The 16,384-nt window shown below is 28.7% G+C and overlaps 2 protein-coding genes across 4 annotated transcripts; both read right to left on the bottom strand.

Annotated features, from left to right (window-relative positions):
* Nucleotides 1-548: 548 nt before the first annotated feature.
* On the bottom strand, nucleotides 549-5,992 carry LOC118645713. 3 transcript variants are annotated; one of them, XM_036287396.1, is made up of 3 exons: nucleotides 5,068-5,992; nucleotides 3,980-4,236; nucleotides 549-3,704 (listed from the first exon to the last, which is right to left on the bottom strand). In XM_036287396.1, exon 3 carries the CDS (start codon nucleotides 3,427-3,429, stop codon nucleotides 1,534-1,536), a length of 1,896 nt encoding a protein of 631 aa, XP_036143289.1. In that variant the 5' UTR covers nucleotides 3,430-3,704; nucleotides 3,980-4,236; nucleotides 5,068-5,992; the 3' UTR covers nucleotides 549-1,533. The 3 variants fall into 3 exon arrangements, with proteins under 3 accessions (XP_036143289.1, XP_036143290.1, XP_036143291.1); XM_036287397.1 differs by lacking the exon at nucleotides 5,068-5,992 and adding an exon at nucleotides 4,412-4,628; XM_036287398.1 differs by lacking the exon at nucleotides 5,068-5,992 and adding an exon at nucleotides 4,412-4,628 and having other exon boundaries at nucleotides 3,086-3,704.
* Nucleotides 5,993-14,459: 8,467 nt separating this feature from the next.
* LOC105831720 lies at nucleotides 14,460-15,143 on the bottom strand. The gene has a single exon (XM_012672068.1). It carries the CDS (start codon nucleotides 15,141-15,143, stop codon nucleotides 14,460-14,462), a length of 684 nt encoding a protein of 227 aa, XP_012527522.1.
* Between the last annotated feature and the right edge of the window lie 1,241 nt (nucleotides 15,144-16,384).

The raw sequence follows: 16,384 nt of genomic DNA on the forward strand, positions 1-16,384 counted from the left end.
TCAGACGCGCGACAATTAAAAATTTTTTTTTATTTTTTGTATAAAATCGTTACGTCCGTACATTGTTATCGTCTATACTTTAATTGTGAAGAAGGATTTTTAATTCTGTAAATGCAATAAAAAGTTGGATATTGGAACAAATTGTACAATTCTGTCGGCAAAACAGTCCGAAATAATTTTCTGAAACCATTTATTAAAACAGCGATTTAATTTGGAAAACGAGGCATCCAAAGTTTTAAATTTTATAGGGAATTTCATGTATTTGCAGATTGTCGTAATTCACTTCGATATTGATCAACTCTACCCGTAGGAAAAAATTATGCAAACATATTTCTACAAAAAAAATGCATACTTTTTTACATAAATTTCTGTAGTTTTACTGCAGATTTTTGTACAAGGTTTTCGCCGTCAGAATTTTTCTGCAGAATTTTATGTCTTGTTTTCTGCAAAATTTCTGCAAAAAATTGCATATTTTTTTGCATAAATTTTTGTAGTTTTGCTGCAGATTTTTATACAAGGTTTTTGCCTTTGGAATTTTTCTGCAGAATATTTTACAGAATTTTATGTAATGTTTTCTGTAAAATTTCTGCAAAGAATTGTATATTTTTTTGCATAAATAGTCTGCAGTTTTACTTCAGATTTTTGTTCAAGGTTTTTGCCTTCGGAATTTTTCTGCAGAATATTTTACAGAATTTTATGTAATGTTTTCAGCAAAATTGGATGCAAAATTATTTGCAAAATTTATATAGATTGTGTGTATTTTGTGTGCATATGTGCGTTTGTGTATACGTTTGCGCCTGTTTGTGTGTTGGTGTGTGCGTGCGCGCGTGCATGCGTGCGTGAGCGCTTGTCTATATACCGTCTGTAAAATTTTACAGAAAAATCTGCAAAGAAGGTAAAATTAGTGCTACATTTCTGCGTAAAAATTGTAAAATATTTTTACAAAATGTTTTACATTTTTCATATATGTATATGCAAAAATCTTATAAAAAACCTGAAAATGGTATAAATTTATACTTTGGCAATGAAAATTCTCTTCTTTGCATTGAAACAATACTATACATTTTAGATATAACATTTATTGATACTTGTGTAAAAAATAAAATATACACACTTTTCTGTTTATAACAGAATCTTTGATTTTTTTTAATTAAAATTTAATAAATTTTGTTACAATAAAAACTTTTTTAAGAAGTATTTTTACACACCTTCACAATATAGCCTTAATGCAGTAACAAAATTTACTAAATTTTTATAAAACTTATTAAAATAATACTAAGCTAAATACCTACTTGATGATAACATTTTACTTTTTATAAAAAGTAATAGTAGATTATAGTAAGAATTTTATAAGTTTATATAAATATAACTTTTAAATATAAGTCTTATTAAATGTATTAAATGTAATAAATGTCTTTTAGTGTATTAACATAAATTTTAATTTAATAGAATTATTTATTAAAATTGTACATCATAATGTCTATGTGATATGTTATGATACTTTATTTTCAAAATTACTTTTGTATTTTTAATTTAATCCATTTCAACTATATTTTCAATAGGATATACACATAATTTATCGCTCACATACGGAACTACTATGCATTTTCTTACAATAGATGAAATTTTACAACAAACAAGAGTAGTACTTTCTTGTGTAATATATGAAAATGCGCTGGAACATATATTTTCATTTAAAAGAGTAAGTTTTTTACCTAATATGACATATTTTATGTCTTCTGAAACTGAACATTTTACTTTTATAAGTGCAACAATTAATAATAGATTGGTGTCAGCTAAGATACAGCTATTATTTCTCTTCAGTAAACGTCTATAATCATATGAATGGTACAGAATATTTTTATAAATAAATCTGTAATATTTTAATGCAAAACTATTAATTCTTTCTTCTAGTGTGGTCTCTATAACAAGTTTTTCAACAACTGATAATTCCAAACGTTGCGGTTTTTCAAATATTCTTAAGTTATCTTCATATTCAATGCAGTTTTTAACTCTACATTCATTCATTAACTTTAAATACAAGTTTTTACTTTTTGTACTACATCTAGCATCACTAAAAATAATGGATTGATTTTGAATGTATTTTAATCGATAATATAACTTGCATATCTGTTGAGGTATGAATTGTGTTCCATGATATAATTGCTTTAGTACGCCATTGTAATGTTCAAATGGGAAGGCGGACCACGCCCAAAGACTACCATAGTTCTTTATAAATAAAGGTAAGTGTAGAAGTAAATGCACATTGTATTTCATAAATGTCTTTCCATACAACATTTCAGTGTTTTTCACAAAACTATGTAATGCCGTTTCAGCTAGTTGAAATTCTTCTTCTGTAATTGTTGTTTTTAAAAATATGCTAAGGCCATATATGAAAAGAAACCAGTGCTTTATATATTCTTGTTTCATTAAATTGCTTAAGCAAGGTAATGAATAATATAAAATAAAATTCTTCCAATCATTAGCTTTATAATTTGTATAATTTAATATTGATTGTGGCGTCCTTGTTACTTCACAAGGTGGTTTGATAGTTAACATTTTATCATCAAATTCTTTACATTTTCTACCCATATACCATTGCTCGTTACTATTCTTACTGTTGAACCATTCACTTCCAAATAATTTACCTACTCCTAATATGCAAGCATGCATATATTCTGGAGGATATGCGTGAATTATATCATGGTATGGAAGTAAAGACATTATAGATGGTCCTTTTACACCTTTCTTTATAATATTATTTTCGACAGCTTCTTTGACTAATTTATCATGCATATCCTTTGATCGAGTTTCAATATTTTTTTTATACCGATAAACACGAGCAAACCCTCTTCCTACATTGATTCTTTCACCTATGTGAAAACAGTACAAACAACCATAAGCTCCATTGTACTGCTTTATATTTTGTATTAATGGTCTTGCGACTGAATCAACAGAGCATAATATTGTATGCACCTTAATATTTATTGGTTCTTCATGATATATTGTCGTACTATTAAAACCATTTTCACATAAACTTAAAAGCTCTTTAACGAAAGATTCCAAAAAAATATTCATAATTGGCTTCGTTTCGTTATAAAATAAACCACAGAGAATCATGTTTTTTCTCCTTACTCGGTAAGGTAATTCATTAATACAAACTTGAAGTGGCCACATACTACACTTAGAACATTTGTGTAGGGAAACTCCATTAGTATTCCATGTAATACTTAAATCAAAATCATTAATTACGTTTCTTTCACGTAGTTGTTTGTAAACATTTCCGTTGACGATGTCGTTTTCCTCATTATCAATTTTTCGGAATTGATAAAAAACTTCACTATTTACCAGATTTTTAAGCTGTGCTTCTAGTGGTATATAAATAAAATAATGGCTACTTTCTTTTAAATTTAATTTTGAATATTGCATTTGGCAATAATCACAAATTGAATATTCATTTTCAAAATTTAAAATTACAAAACATTTTACGCAGTAGTAATATTCTAAGAACTTTGGATATGTGAATGATTTTAAAAAGTGATATTTAGATCGATGTTCGCTGTGAGGAAGATAACAGTTTCGATTAACTTTAACTGATCTTCTAAGGCTTTATCAGTTGAATTATGCCTTAAAGCATAAGCTATTATTAACAATTCACTTCCCTTATTAAAAATGTCACAACCATCATATAAAGTTAAGTGCCTCTGTAAATTTAAAGAAATAATTTTATTAGAAAGTAATTTTACCACATGTTCAATATTTCTTTAATCCAATAAAATGATTATTAAAATCTTATATCACGATCCTGTTATGCTTATTTCCTTATAGTGTTTTAATTTATTTTAAATTTGTCTTAAAGAAATGTACAATACTATTTTGTTTTTTGACTAGATAGCAAACATTTAAACTAGTTAGATACAAAACATATTTAGCTTTCACATTTTTATATTCAAAGAGTACAAATAATATTATTTATTACCTTTTCTTCAATTTCTATCTCATTTTCGGAATCATTAAAATTATTTTCATTGTAAAATATTTCATCTCCATCAATAGAGTTAACACTATCATCTATTGTTTTATCTGTTTCAGAATCAACAATATATTCCATACATTCATCATCAGTTCCATCAATATTGTAATTTAAAATTTCGATATCACTGCAGCTTTCTACATCTTGTGATGTATTGGAATATTCAAAATCAGAAGAAGTTTGAGATTCATGATCCATTTCCTCTAAAAAGTTAAGTGTACAAGAGTGATTATTGTTATTTTCAGATGAATTTGATTCTACCTTATTTGTCGCTGCATTATCCTTTAAATTTTAAAACAGTAAAACATTTACATACTTTTAAATGTATAGTTGTAAAATAAAAAATTACTTTCAATGTTTTTGATTATTATTAATTACTTTTTTTCTTTTCTTCTGCCAAACGACGATATCGTAAAGTTGCTATAGAAATTGGTATATTATTATCAATTAAATATTTTTTATAAGGTCCTCTTTTTTCTCGCTTACTCATTTTAGCTATTCAATTAATTATGAAGAATGTAAATTATCTATGTACACAGAAAAAAAATGTAATATAGCCAATAACATATGTGATTGCGGGCTGCCAACTACATAAAATACTCAATACAATATTTGCTATTAATGCAAGTACAATGTTGATACTGCAATAGCATATATTATTGTATTGAGTATATCTGTAATTGGCAGCCCGCAATAACATATCTTATTGAATATATTACTTTTTTTTCAGTGTATAAAAACATTAATTTTTAATATATAAAATATCCTGTTTAAAATGTATTTAAACGTATTTTATTTTACATTATAATTAAATAAAGAAATTATAATTATATGAATCAAATTAAACACAAACCGAAAGCACGATGGTAAGTGTATAGAAGTTATACAGGTGTTGTAATATAGGACAATATATACACTTTCACTAACAATATCTATTATTTTTTAAGTGAATAACTTAATTGTAATTGTTTATGGAACTAAGAGAAAATGAAATTAATATATTTAATCAAATGCATGTGTATTATTATCTTTACTTGTTACTTCTCCTTCTTCTGCTGCCCTTAGAGATCACTTATGGATTTCCGTTGATTTCCGTCTTGAACAGGACGAAGTAACACGCTCTAATAATACTTGTTACCTTGTTACTTGTCTCATACACAGTGAAACTCTAGCACAAGTTACAACAGGGACCAATGGACGGAATAAACCCAGTTGTTCTCGGTGCCGCTTTTTGAAACTCTAGCACAAGTTACAACAGGGACCGATGGACGGAATGAACCCAGTTGTTCTCGGTGCCGCTTTTTTGCTCATGCGCAATGCAGTCATAATAAAATTCAATAACGTATCTATAACAATACGCTTATGGACGGAGAAGTAACGTACCTATTCTGTAACTTTTAATAATAATTTTTGATAGCGTACGTTACATTGTTGTATAATTTTTTTATTACATTTACTTGTACAATTAGTAATATATAACAATACTGACATTGATATAGAATAGGGCTCTAAAAGCACCCTTTCTCATATAAGATAGATACTTCCATTGATTCAATGCGCAAGCGCAAGAAAACATCACCGAAAACAACACTGCATGGACCATTGACTATGGGTATGTTCCGTTTTACACATGATGCGCATAAGCTGTTCAGTTGATCGCTCTCAGTGATTCTTTCTCATACAGCATCAAAGATTACAAAAACGTTGCAAAAACCTTACAATGAAATATTGTAATATTCCATGGACGTTGCGAAATGTTTCTGCAATGTTACTGCATGCTTGCGGCAACGCTGAAATGTCCGCCTTGAGAAATAGTACAATGTAAAACTATTGTCATGTTACGGTGCAATGTATTTGATGCATAACGTTTCAAATTTAGTAGATAAACTTTGAGAATATATAAAAACAAGAGAAATAAAAAGAAATTTGTTGCAATTTGTGTAACTTTATAATCTTTTTGCATCCAAAATTTGGATAAAAAATTGTGTGAATTTACGGAATTACAATAATTTTTTTTTTATTATTTTTGAATATTTTTATATATTCCTAAAGTCTACCTATTAAAATCTAAAATGTATTAGAAGCATAATAGAAAATTATTATTACATTTTATATAAAAACAAAAATTTACACAATATTCTATCATCTAAGCAGCATTATTTTTATTAAGTAGCATTATCTTAGTTATTGTCAGAAGCAATAATATTAATGAATACATATATATAAATTTCTTAGCATTAATATTTATAGTCGATAAATTGCACTTTTTGAGTTTTATTATAGAACAGTAAATTGAACAACAATTTAAAAAAAAATTGTTTAATTTACCGTTCTATTATAAATCTCAAAAAGGTTACAATCTTTGGTATAAATATTGCACACAAATCCAAATATTTAAATCTCACAAAACTATTTAAAAATGTCACAAATGTCTTCTTACACGAAGTTACACGTACATTGGAACACTTGATGTTTATTTTTTAATATGTATATTTTCCGAATATTATAATATTTTTGCAACATTACTGGAACATTTCGGCGTCATATTGATATTGCATGTTTCTAAAACGCTTCTGCAATATTACATTGCAACTGGTAATATTGTATCGTTGCAGCAATGTTGCTGAAAGCTTTTGTGCTGTATGGATAATGTCTGGCTCTTTTTGATTATGAGAACCAGATACTTTCGTAGCGCAGAGTTTTTTGGCTCCGCGACCCGTCGACCGAAAATAAGTCCCAGAATGTTTTGTCTAATTTATTTATTTCTAAAAGGTCAGCGGATAATAAAAACGTGAAGTTTCCCGGACGTAACATATACAATTATTTAAGGTAACTGAGAATGTGGTAAAACTATATTACATGGAAGGTAATCATGTAATAATTTTCAAGAACGTAAAAGTGTCAGATGCAATCAACGGAAAGACATCATTTATAATTTGAAATCTTAGTTTTATAATTTTAGAGTTTAAGTTTTGAGTTAAAATTATAATTTCTATATAAATCTGAGTAATGCATACATTACGTTATATGTATAATAAATAATGAGAAAACATACGTTTGACTTTCCTGGAGTCTTTTTTGTCATTGAGTTTAATTATATGTAGATGATTTGATGTATTAATTAATTACTTTTGAAATGCAATTTTCTTCACAAAAGAATATGTAAATTTTTCAGTAATATTGATACGTATTATGTCAAATAAGATTTTCTAAATAAGAAAAGGTCAAAGACTAATAAAATGGCACGTGGAATTTTTAAATAAAATCAAATATGTTAAGATATTCAATAGTGACGTCATCATTCTTTGCTCTTCCGTTTTCGCATAATTCTTTTACATATATCTACAAATTTATTAGAACGTAAAAATAAGTATAAATTTATTAAAAAGCATTATTGACTTAATAAAGTAATGGTTTTGTACTTTATGACCCGTATTTCGAACGCGTTTCTACTCATGTAGCACGTAAAATTACAGTAATATCACAATAATATTATCTCACAATCAGTAATATTACGTACTATGTGGGTAAAGATGTTAGCGTGTTTTCTTATTATTTTGTTCTTTTTTGACGTCTAAAATATATAATAAATAATAAAAATACATATTTGTTTAATTTTTTTAAGTCTTTTTTAATTGCATTAAATTTAATTATATGTAGATAATTTAGCATACTATGTATTATAATGAGTTACATTTAAAATACAATTTTCTTTACAAAAGAATGTATAAGTTTTTCAATAATATTGACAGGTATTACGTCACATACGATTTCTTAAATAAAGAAAGGTAAAAGAATAATAAAATGGCACGTGGAATTTTTAAATAAATCAATTATGTTAGAAAATTTAATAGTAACGCTATCATTATTTACTCTTCCGTTTTCACATGATTCTTTTACATACATTTACAAATTTATTAAAAAACAAAAATATAAGTGTAAATTTATAAAAAAGAATTATTGACTTAATAATATTATATAATGACTTTGTACTTCATGACTCGTATTTGGAACGCGTTTTTAAAGAAGTTAGCGCGTTTTCTTATCATTTTATTTTTCTTTTACGTTTAATAAACGCGGAAAAGAAATAATTGAAAATTACATTAACATACACTGACACTTCTAATAGGTTACCGCATCCGCGATCTGCAATTGCGTTTATTGTAAAATAGACTTTACATATTTTTACATATTGTTACTAGGGGAGAGTTGCTGAATGTGTACCGGTCGCCTTATACCTCTTCAATGTTTTATAGTTTTATTTAATATAAACAATATTTAGTAATTAAAGTATGAAGGAAATGGGAAATCAGTAATGTAGACAAAAAATTAACAGATTATGGCTCGTTTTGTGCATGCTATCAACATTTAAAAAAATTAAGTACAACTAATATAAACTTTTTATTTATTTATATAGAATTATATATGTAGTATATAGTGATAATGATGTAAGCATATAATTTTACACTAAAGTTTTATATTTTTCTATAAAAGGGGTTATTATAATATATTTTAAATTTGTAGCATATACATATTTACAATCATTGTAAAAATTACATTTATATTTTTATAAAACCTGTCAAGTTTCCTAAATCGTACTACTACAAGGATTTCTATATTTGTATTTTTATATGCATATTAATAAAAAAAAAATAAATTTATGCTACTTTTATTTCAAGGTCCTTTTTATTATGTTACTAGAACACAACAATGCGCGCGCTTCGCGCGCGCCACTTAGCATTTTTATATTGAACATTGCACTTTTTTTTCTTCTGTAATATTACTCTCACACACTTTATCATATTTAATGCCCTTCTCTATCTCACGCTCCTTCTCCCCCTCTCTAAATTACTAATTATATTATTAATGATATTAATTATATTATTTTCATATTGTTCAATATTACTCTTACATTTTACTTTCTTATTTAATCCTCGTCTTTATCTCTCACGCTCTCCCACTCTCCACCCTCCGCCCCTCTCTCACTCTCTAAACACAAATTAGTAATTATATTATATTTTCATGTTTCTTAATATCACTCTTACATACTTTCACTCCATACTTAATCCCCTTTAAATAAATTAAAAATTACAATATATTATATGTAATGTTACTTGTTAATTTTCAATCAATTTTCAAAACTTTCACTTTCTGGCGAACTCTTTAGAAAATTATTGTACGCGTCCGGAACTATATGAAAACTGCGTTAAAATAAATAAATCTGTCGATATTCAATAAGCACTTCACGTCCAGCTTTCAAAATTCAAGTTTTTCGGGTAAAATAATTGTTTAAAAAATGTTTTAATTAATTATATCACCTGAACTTTATAGAAACATATTGTACGCGTCCCGAACTATATGAGAATTGCGTTCAAATAAATAGATCTGTCGATATTCGACTAGCACTTTACGTCAAGCCTTAAAAATTCAAGTTTTTCAAGCAAAATAATTGTTTAAAAAATGTTTTAATTAATTATATCACCTGAACTTTATAGAAACATATTATACGCGTCCCGAACTATATGCAAATTACGTTAAAATAAATAGATCTGTCGATATTCGATTAGCACTTGACGTGTAGCCTTAGAAATTCAAGTTTTTTGGGCAAAATAATTGTTTAAAAAATGTTTTAATTAATTATATCACCTGAACTTTATAGAAACATATTGTACGCGTCCCGAACTATATGAGAATTACGTTAAAATAAATAGATCTGTCGATATTCAATTAACATTTCACGTCTAGCCCTAAAATTCAAGTTTTTCAGGCAAAATAATTGTTTAAAAAATGTTCTAATTAATTATATCACCTGAACTTTATAGAAACATATTGTACGCGTCCCTAACTATATGAGAATTACGTTATAATAAATAGATCTGTCGATATTCAATAAGCACTTCACGTCCAGCTTTCAAAATTCAAGTTTTTCGGGTAAAATAATTGTTTAAAAAATGTTTTAATTAATTATATCACCTGAACTTTATAGAAACATATTGTACGCGTCCCGAACTATATGAGAATTGCGTTCAAATAAATAGATCTGTCGATATTCGACTAGCACTTTACGTCAAGCCTTAAAAATTCAAGTTTTTCAAGCAAAATAATTGTTTAAAAAATGTTTTAATTAATTATATCACCTGAACTTTATAGAAACATATTATACGCGTCCCGAACTATATGCAAATTACGTTAAAATAAATAGATCTGTCGATATTCGATTAGCACTTGACGTGTAGCCTTAGAAATTCAAGTTTTTTGGGCAAAATAATTGTTTAAAAAATGTTTTAATTAATTATATCACCTGAACTTTATAGAAACATATTGTACGCGTCCCGAACTATATGAGAATTACGTTAAAATAAATAGATCTGTCGATATTCAATTAACATTTCACGTCTAGCCCTAAAATTCAAGTTTTTCAGGCAAAATAATTGTTTAAAAAATGTTCTAATTAATTATATCACCTGAACTTTATAGAAACATATTGTACGCGTCCCTAACTATATGAGAATTACGTTATAATAAATAGATCTGTCGATATTCGATTAGCACTTGACGTGTAGCCTTAGAAATTCAAGTTTTTCGGGAAAAATAATTGTTTAAAAAATGTTCTAATTAATTATATCACTGGAACTCTTTAGAAAATTATTGGACGCGTCCGGAACTATATGAAAACTGCGTTAAAATAAATGAATCTGTTGATATTCGATTAGCTCTTCACGTCCAGCCTTCAAAATTCAAGTTTTCCGGGCAAAATAATTGTTTAAAAAATGTTTTTATTAATTATAACAGCATAACTTTTTTAAAAACTATTGTACGCGTCCGTATCTATATGGGAACTGCGTTAAAAAAAACAGAACTATCAATATTCAACCAGTATCTCATGTCTAGACCTATAAATATAAGTTTCCCATCTAGATAGTTGTTGAAAAATACTTTTAAAATTTTTAAATTAATTAATTTTGTCTATCTGAGATGCCAGTTACACCAAATCCACGTGCGCAGACGTACACGCATATATACGTATGTTTTGTAACAAAAAATTATTTTTTCATTAATTTAATCATCAGAACTATTGATAGAACGTCTCTAAATGATAGGACTCTATAGATTTAGTCTTCTCTGTGGTCGTATATTCGAAATACGGTGAGATGCTATTATGTGATTTTGGAAGTTAGCATCTCATTTATAAAATTTTAATTAAAATAGATAATTCAACGGAACTATTGTTGATACCTATCAAGAACTGTAGAACTATGCTGGATGCAAGTAATTCTGCAGTATTTTTATGAGATGCTAAACTTTGAGATGCTAACTTCACACACGTTTAATCGGCATCGCGGAAAAGCGACAACAATACTTCGAGAGATGCGAGTATCGATGCCATGCCCTTTTTTAGAAAGGATTCTTACTTCTCCCCCCCCCCCTTCACTCACTCTCTCTCTCTCTCTCTCTCTCTCTCTCTCTCTCTCTCTCTCTCTCTCTCTCTCTCTCTCTCTCTCTCTTTTTTATTTGGCTCTTTTTTCTTTTTCCCTGATTTTTTGTAATTATTTCAATCAACTATCAAAAGTGACAGTTTGACAGCTGAAAATGACACGAAGTAGTTTGACAGCTGGAAATGACACGAAGTGAAGAAAGTCACAACGCACTTAACAACGAGATAGCAAGACAGCCAATCAGCATCTCGGAAAAGCGGCAACAATAAATTCGATTTGATTTAACATCTCCTTTTTTAGATAGGACACAACATTGCGCGCGCTTCGCGCGCGCCACTTAGCATTTTTATATTGAACATTGCACTTATTCTTCTTCTGGTAATATTACTCTCACAGACTTTATCATATTTAATGCCCTTCTCTATCTCACGCTCCCTCAGTCGCCAGGGACCGCGAGCGAAGGACGGAAGGAGATGAGCAGGAGAGTAATGAGAGGGGGCAGAGTGGGCAAGAGTGGACGCGGACACACGGGACGGGGTGAGGGAAGCCGGTCGATCGCCGCTGCGCGAGCGCGCGCGCGAGCGCGGAGCGCGCTCGCTCTCTCGAGCGCGCGATCGCCGTCGCTCGCATCGCGCTCTCTCCGCGCTAGCGCGTCGCTATCGTCTCTCTCTCTCTCTCTCTCTCGCTCTGCTCTGAGATTATCTCTCTGCTCTCTCTCGCTCTATCTCTCGCTTCTCTCCTCTCTCTCTCTCTCTCTCTCTCTCTGCCACCCATTAATTCTCCTATAACCTTGTTAAAACCTACACAACCGTTGAATATACCAATTACGGATGAAGATTATGGTTTGCGTAAGGTATTTTAAAAAAGTTGCATTATAATTTATATTTTATTGTAGTAAGTCAAATTTATCAAAAGTTTTAAGATTAATAAAAAAGTATAATATTTAAGGTAACTCGAAATGTAGTTCAAGTACATTATGTCGACGGTACTCATGTGACAATATTGTGACAATTGTGACAATTTTATGCTTTAATTTTTGAAAAATTTGATAAAATTAAGATTCTGGACATTAAAAAATATTTATATTGCATATATTATCAACTTTTTTAAAATAAATGATTCTAAAGGACTATTTAAAAAAATGTTTAAAAGTATTTGAAATGTCAGGTTATATTTTCGAGCTTCAAAATGAGTTTTAAATCATTATAAAGGTACTCATGGTATAGTACAATCATCTGACACGGTTTTTTAAATACTTTTACATATCTTCAAATAGTTATTTGTTTATTTATTAAAAAAAAATAAGTATAAATACATTATATTTCATAGTAATAATAATTGTTTATAGTTACTATAAAATATAAATAATTAATTTATGTTTACTTTTTTTTAATAAACAAATAATTATTTGAAAATATGTAAAGTTTAAAAAACGTGTCAGATAATTGCACTATATATCACAAGTATTTTTTTAATGATTTAAAACTCACTGAAGCTGGACAATATAACCTTACTTTTTAAATACTTTTAAATATTTTTTTAAATAGCTTTTTATAATTATTTTTAAGAAAAATAGTTTATAATATATACAATATAAACAGTTTTAAAAAAACAAGTATTTTAATTGAAACACGCACACACGTACACACACACACACACACACACACACACACACATTTTCCACAAAAGCAAACTTGAATTAAAAGAAGGTATAAATGGACTTTTAAAAATTAATAAAATTAAAATCGTTTGTTGGAAGTGAGAGAGAAGAAATTGGTAACAAATGTTGAGAGTAATGTCCTTTTTTAATTTCAAGTTTTGAGTTTTGAGTTCACAAGGCTTTATGCTTTTTAGTCGATAAGCCATTAGGTTTCTTTATGTTTTACCATGTTACATTTTATTATGTTGTGTTATGCATTATATTGTCATTATGTTTTCAAGTGCAAAGCGTTAATTTTATTCTGTATTGAATTTTATGTTATTCTTAGAGGATAATATGAGAGATGTAATCGGAGACCATCCGAAGCCAAAAGGCAAGGATTATATAATAATAAATGATAATAATATAATAATATAATCATTTGTAACGTATAATAAATAATATATGTATATGTATATACTACAATATAACGTTATTCTTCTTTACCCTTTTTATTTTCTTTAAAATTAATAAAAAGGTAAATAAATTGTGTGGCTAGTCTACACATTTTAATATTATATTATATAATGAGAGCATAAAGTCGATCTATTGTTTGTATATGTTATTCTTAGAGGAATACGGTTTTATTTTGTAAATATTAATTTAAACAAAATAAAGGTTAAAAAAATTGTAAAAACAATTTTTTAATTATTTGTCGTATTTTCGTCAATTTTTAACAAATTTAAAAAACCCGTCAGTTTTAAAAAAGTAAAAAATATATCTATAATTAGGATAAAAAGGATTTCGAGTAGTGTTTAAAAAGTATAATTATTTTAAAAAATAAAAATTGAAAAAACGACATTGAAAAAAGTACCAACACAATTAATCTTTTTATTTTGCTATTGTTAGACGTTAATTCTTTGCGCGCACTCAATATCTCCTATCAATTAAAGAAGAGAAATTCTTGCACACGTATAATTTTGCTGGTTTGAAAAGATTTAAATTTATTTAGAGGCGAATGACGATTTGCCGCACGGCTAATCAAATTACATAAATTTTCTTTATAATACAATAGTTAATAGATTTATAAAATTTAGGATTTCTCCGTGTCACATAACTTATAATTTATGATACGATTGCTTGGTAGTGGCTCAGAATATTAGACTTGTTTATTCAAACGACGTTCAACGCATACTGGCTTCAAGGATTGGTAAATTCTTTGCGTCCGAAAATTCTCCCACCTTGTTGGGAAATAGCTCGCACTTACATAGCGCGTGATCTCAAAGGTCACAGTTAATAGTTTAAGTCTCAACATCCCGCCGACTATTAATAACAATTAATCCTTACAATTTTATAATGGACGTGGATGCACGGATGCATCGGATACTGGAAGTTTGCACAATTTGTTAATGGATCGCTTACAAGTTCCATTGGCTGTTTTGAAAGTTACGATGCGTACTTTATTGTCGGTTTCTTTATGGGTTTCGATGACCTTTCCTAATTTCAACCTCAATAGTGGCGCATTATTGTCTTGTGTCATAACAATATCGTCAATTGACAAATTATTTCGCTCGCTAGTCCATTTAGTTTTACCTTGCAGAGAGGTCAAATACTCTCTGCTCCATTGTTTCCAAAAATCTTGCGCAATTCTCTGAGCCGCTTGCCAGCGATCGAATCGATTAATTGGCACATCGGTCACGTCGATGTCTGGAAGAGCAACCAACAGACCACCTATTAAAAAATGTCCCGGTGTAAGAGGTTGAAGATCTAAGGCTGTTGATGGCAACTGACAAATCGGACGCAAATTCAAACATGCCTCAAACTGTATTAATACTGTACTTAATTCCTCGAACGTTAACAGACTTTCTCCGATAACACGCTTTAGGTGAAATTTGCATGATTTCACGCGGGCCTCCCATAGTGAACGTCCTCTCATATGAGGGGATAACGGAGGAATAAAATTCCAGTTTACATTGTTCGGAATGCAAAATTCATCTATTATTTCTCGATTTTCCTTTTCGATTAATTGATGCATCTCGGTGAGCTCCCATTTTCGCCCCGACGAAATTCGTTGCGTTATCACAATATATACGCTGCGGGCAGTGTTTGGTATCTAGATAAAATTATCTAGATGATTATCTAGATCAAGAAACGGATTATCTTTATCTTTATTTAGATTAAAAAATAGAAAGTATCTTTATCTTTATCTTAGATAAAAATGTATATCATTTTATCTAAAAATTATCTAAAATAATATTTTTGTTTGTTGCAAAAACGTATTTGAACATATAAACGGTGTCAACGTGTTGATACTCTGGAAAAATCGTGGTAAATGGCAAATAATAATGTAAGATAGCTCCATACACACCCGGTACCCTTTTCGTTTTCGCACTTTCGTATTTAGAATGCAAATCAAAGGAACTCCACTCTCTTACAAACTTTCCAAATGTTAAAATGATTTTTATGAAATATAATATATCCTTATTATTGTCGGCGCCAGTACCCAGATAACCAAGCGTGATTAATCATTTCAAGCAAACTAATGCACTGCATGAGTTGCCAAATAGTTGTTGTTTGGTTGTTGTCATCATATTAGGAATGCAATCGTATTCAGCAACATGAGTGATTACAAAAATTTAGTTAATAAAATTTTAAGAACAAGCGGTCAGCAATATTAGTACAGTAGGTTGTCAGCAGCATTTTGATGGCAACGTGACGACAACGAAAAAGAGATAATGTTTTCCTTTGTGTGTCGCATATTTGTTCTCAATCGTTGCAGTTTTGTAATTGATTCTCGTTGTTAACAAAGTTGAAACAATGTGTAAGTATTAAATGTTTACAACAATTTGCCAACAACGAAGTAGCATGTTGCACGAAAATAATCACACAATTTTTTATTGTCTATACCTTTGCAAATTACAAAAATACGTAAAAAAAAATTACACACACAATTATGTACCTATATTATTTTTTACTATTAAATCTAGAAACTTAAATAACTTACATAAATAATTATTTATTGTATTATTTTTATAAATTATTATGTTTGCTGAATTAAATTTAAAAAATAAAAAATACTTTGAATAAATAATTTTGAATAACGTATATGTTATTCAGAAAATTAAAAATACGATTTTTGTTGACGTGAGTTATTACACATTTCTATTCGGTTTACAAGGTATTAATGTCATATGCACGTTATTAATATTTAAGCATATGTTGCTGTAAAATTACTGTTTGTCGCAGACAACTCCTGCCCAAGGAACAACAATATTT

This window comes from Monomorium pharaonis, chromosome 5, assembly GCF_013373865.1.
Source record: "Monomorium pharaonis isolate MP-MQ-018 chromosome 5, ASM1337386v2, whole genome shotgun sequence".
Classification (NCBI taxonomy): domain Eukaryota; kingdom Metazoa; phylum Arthropoda; class Insecta; order Hymenoptera; family Formicidae; genus Monomorium; species Monomorium pharaonis.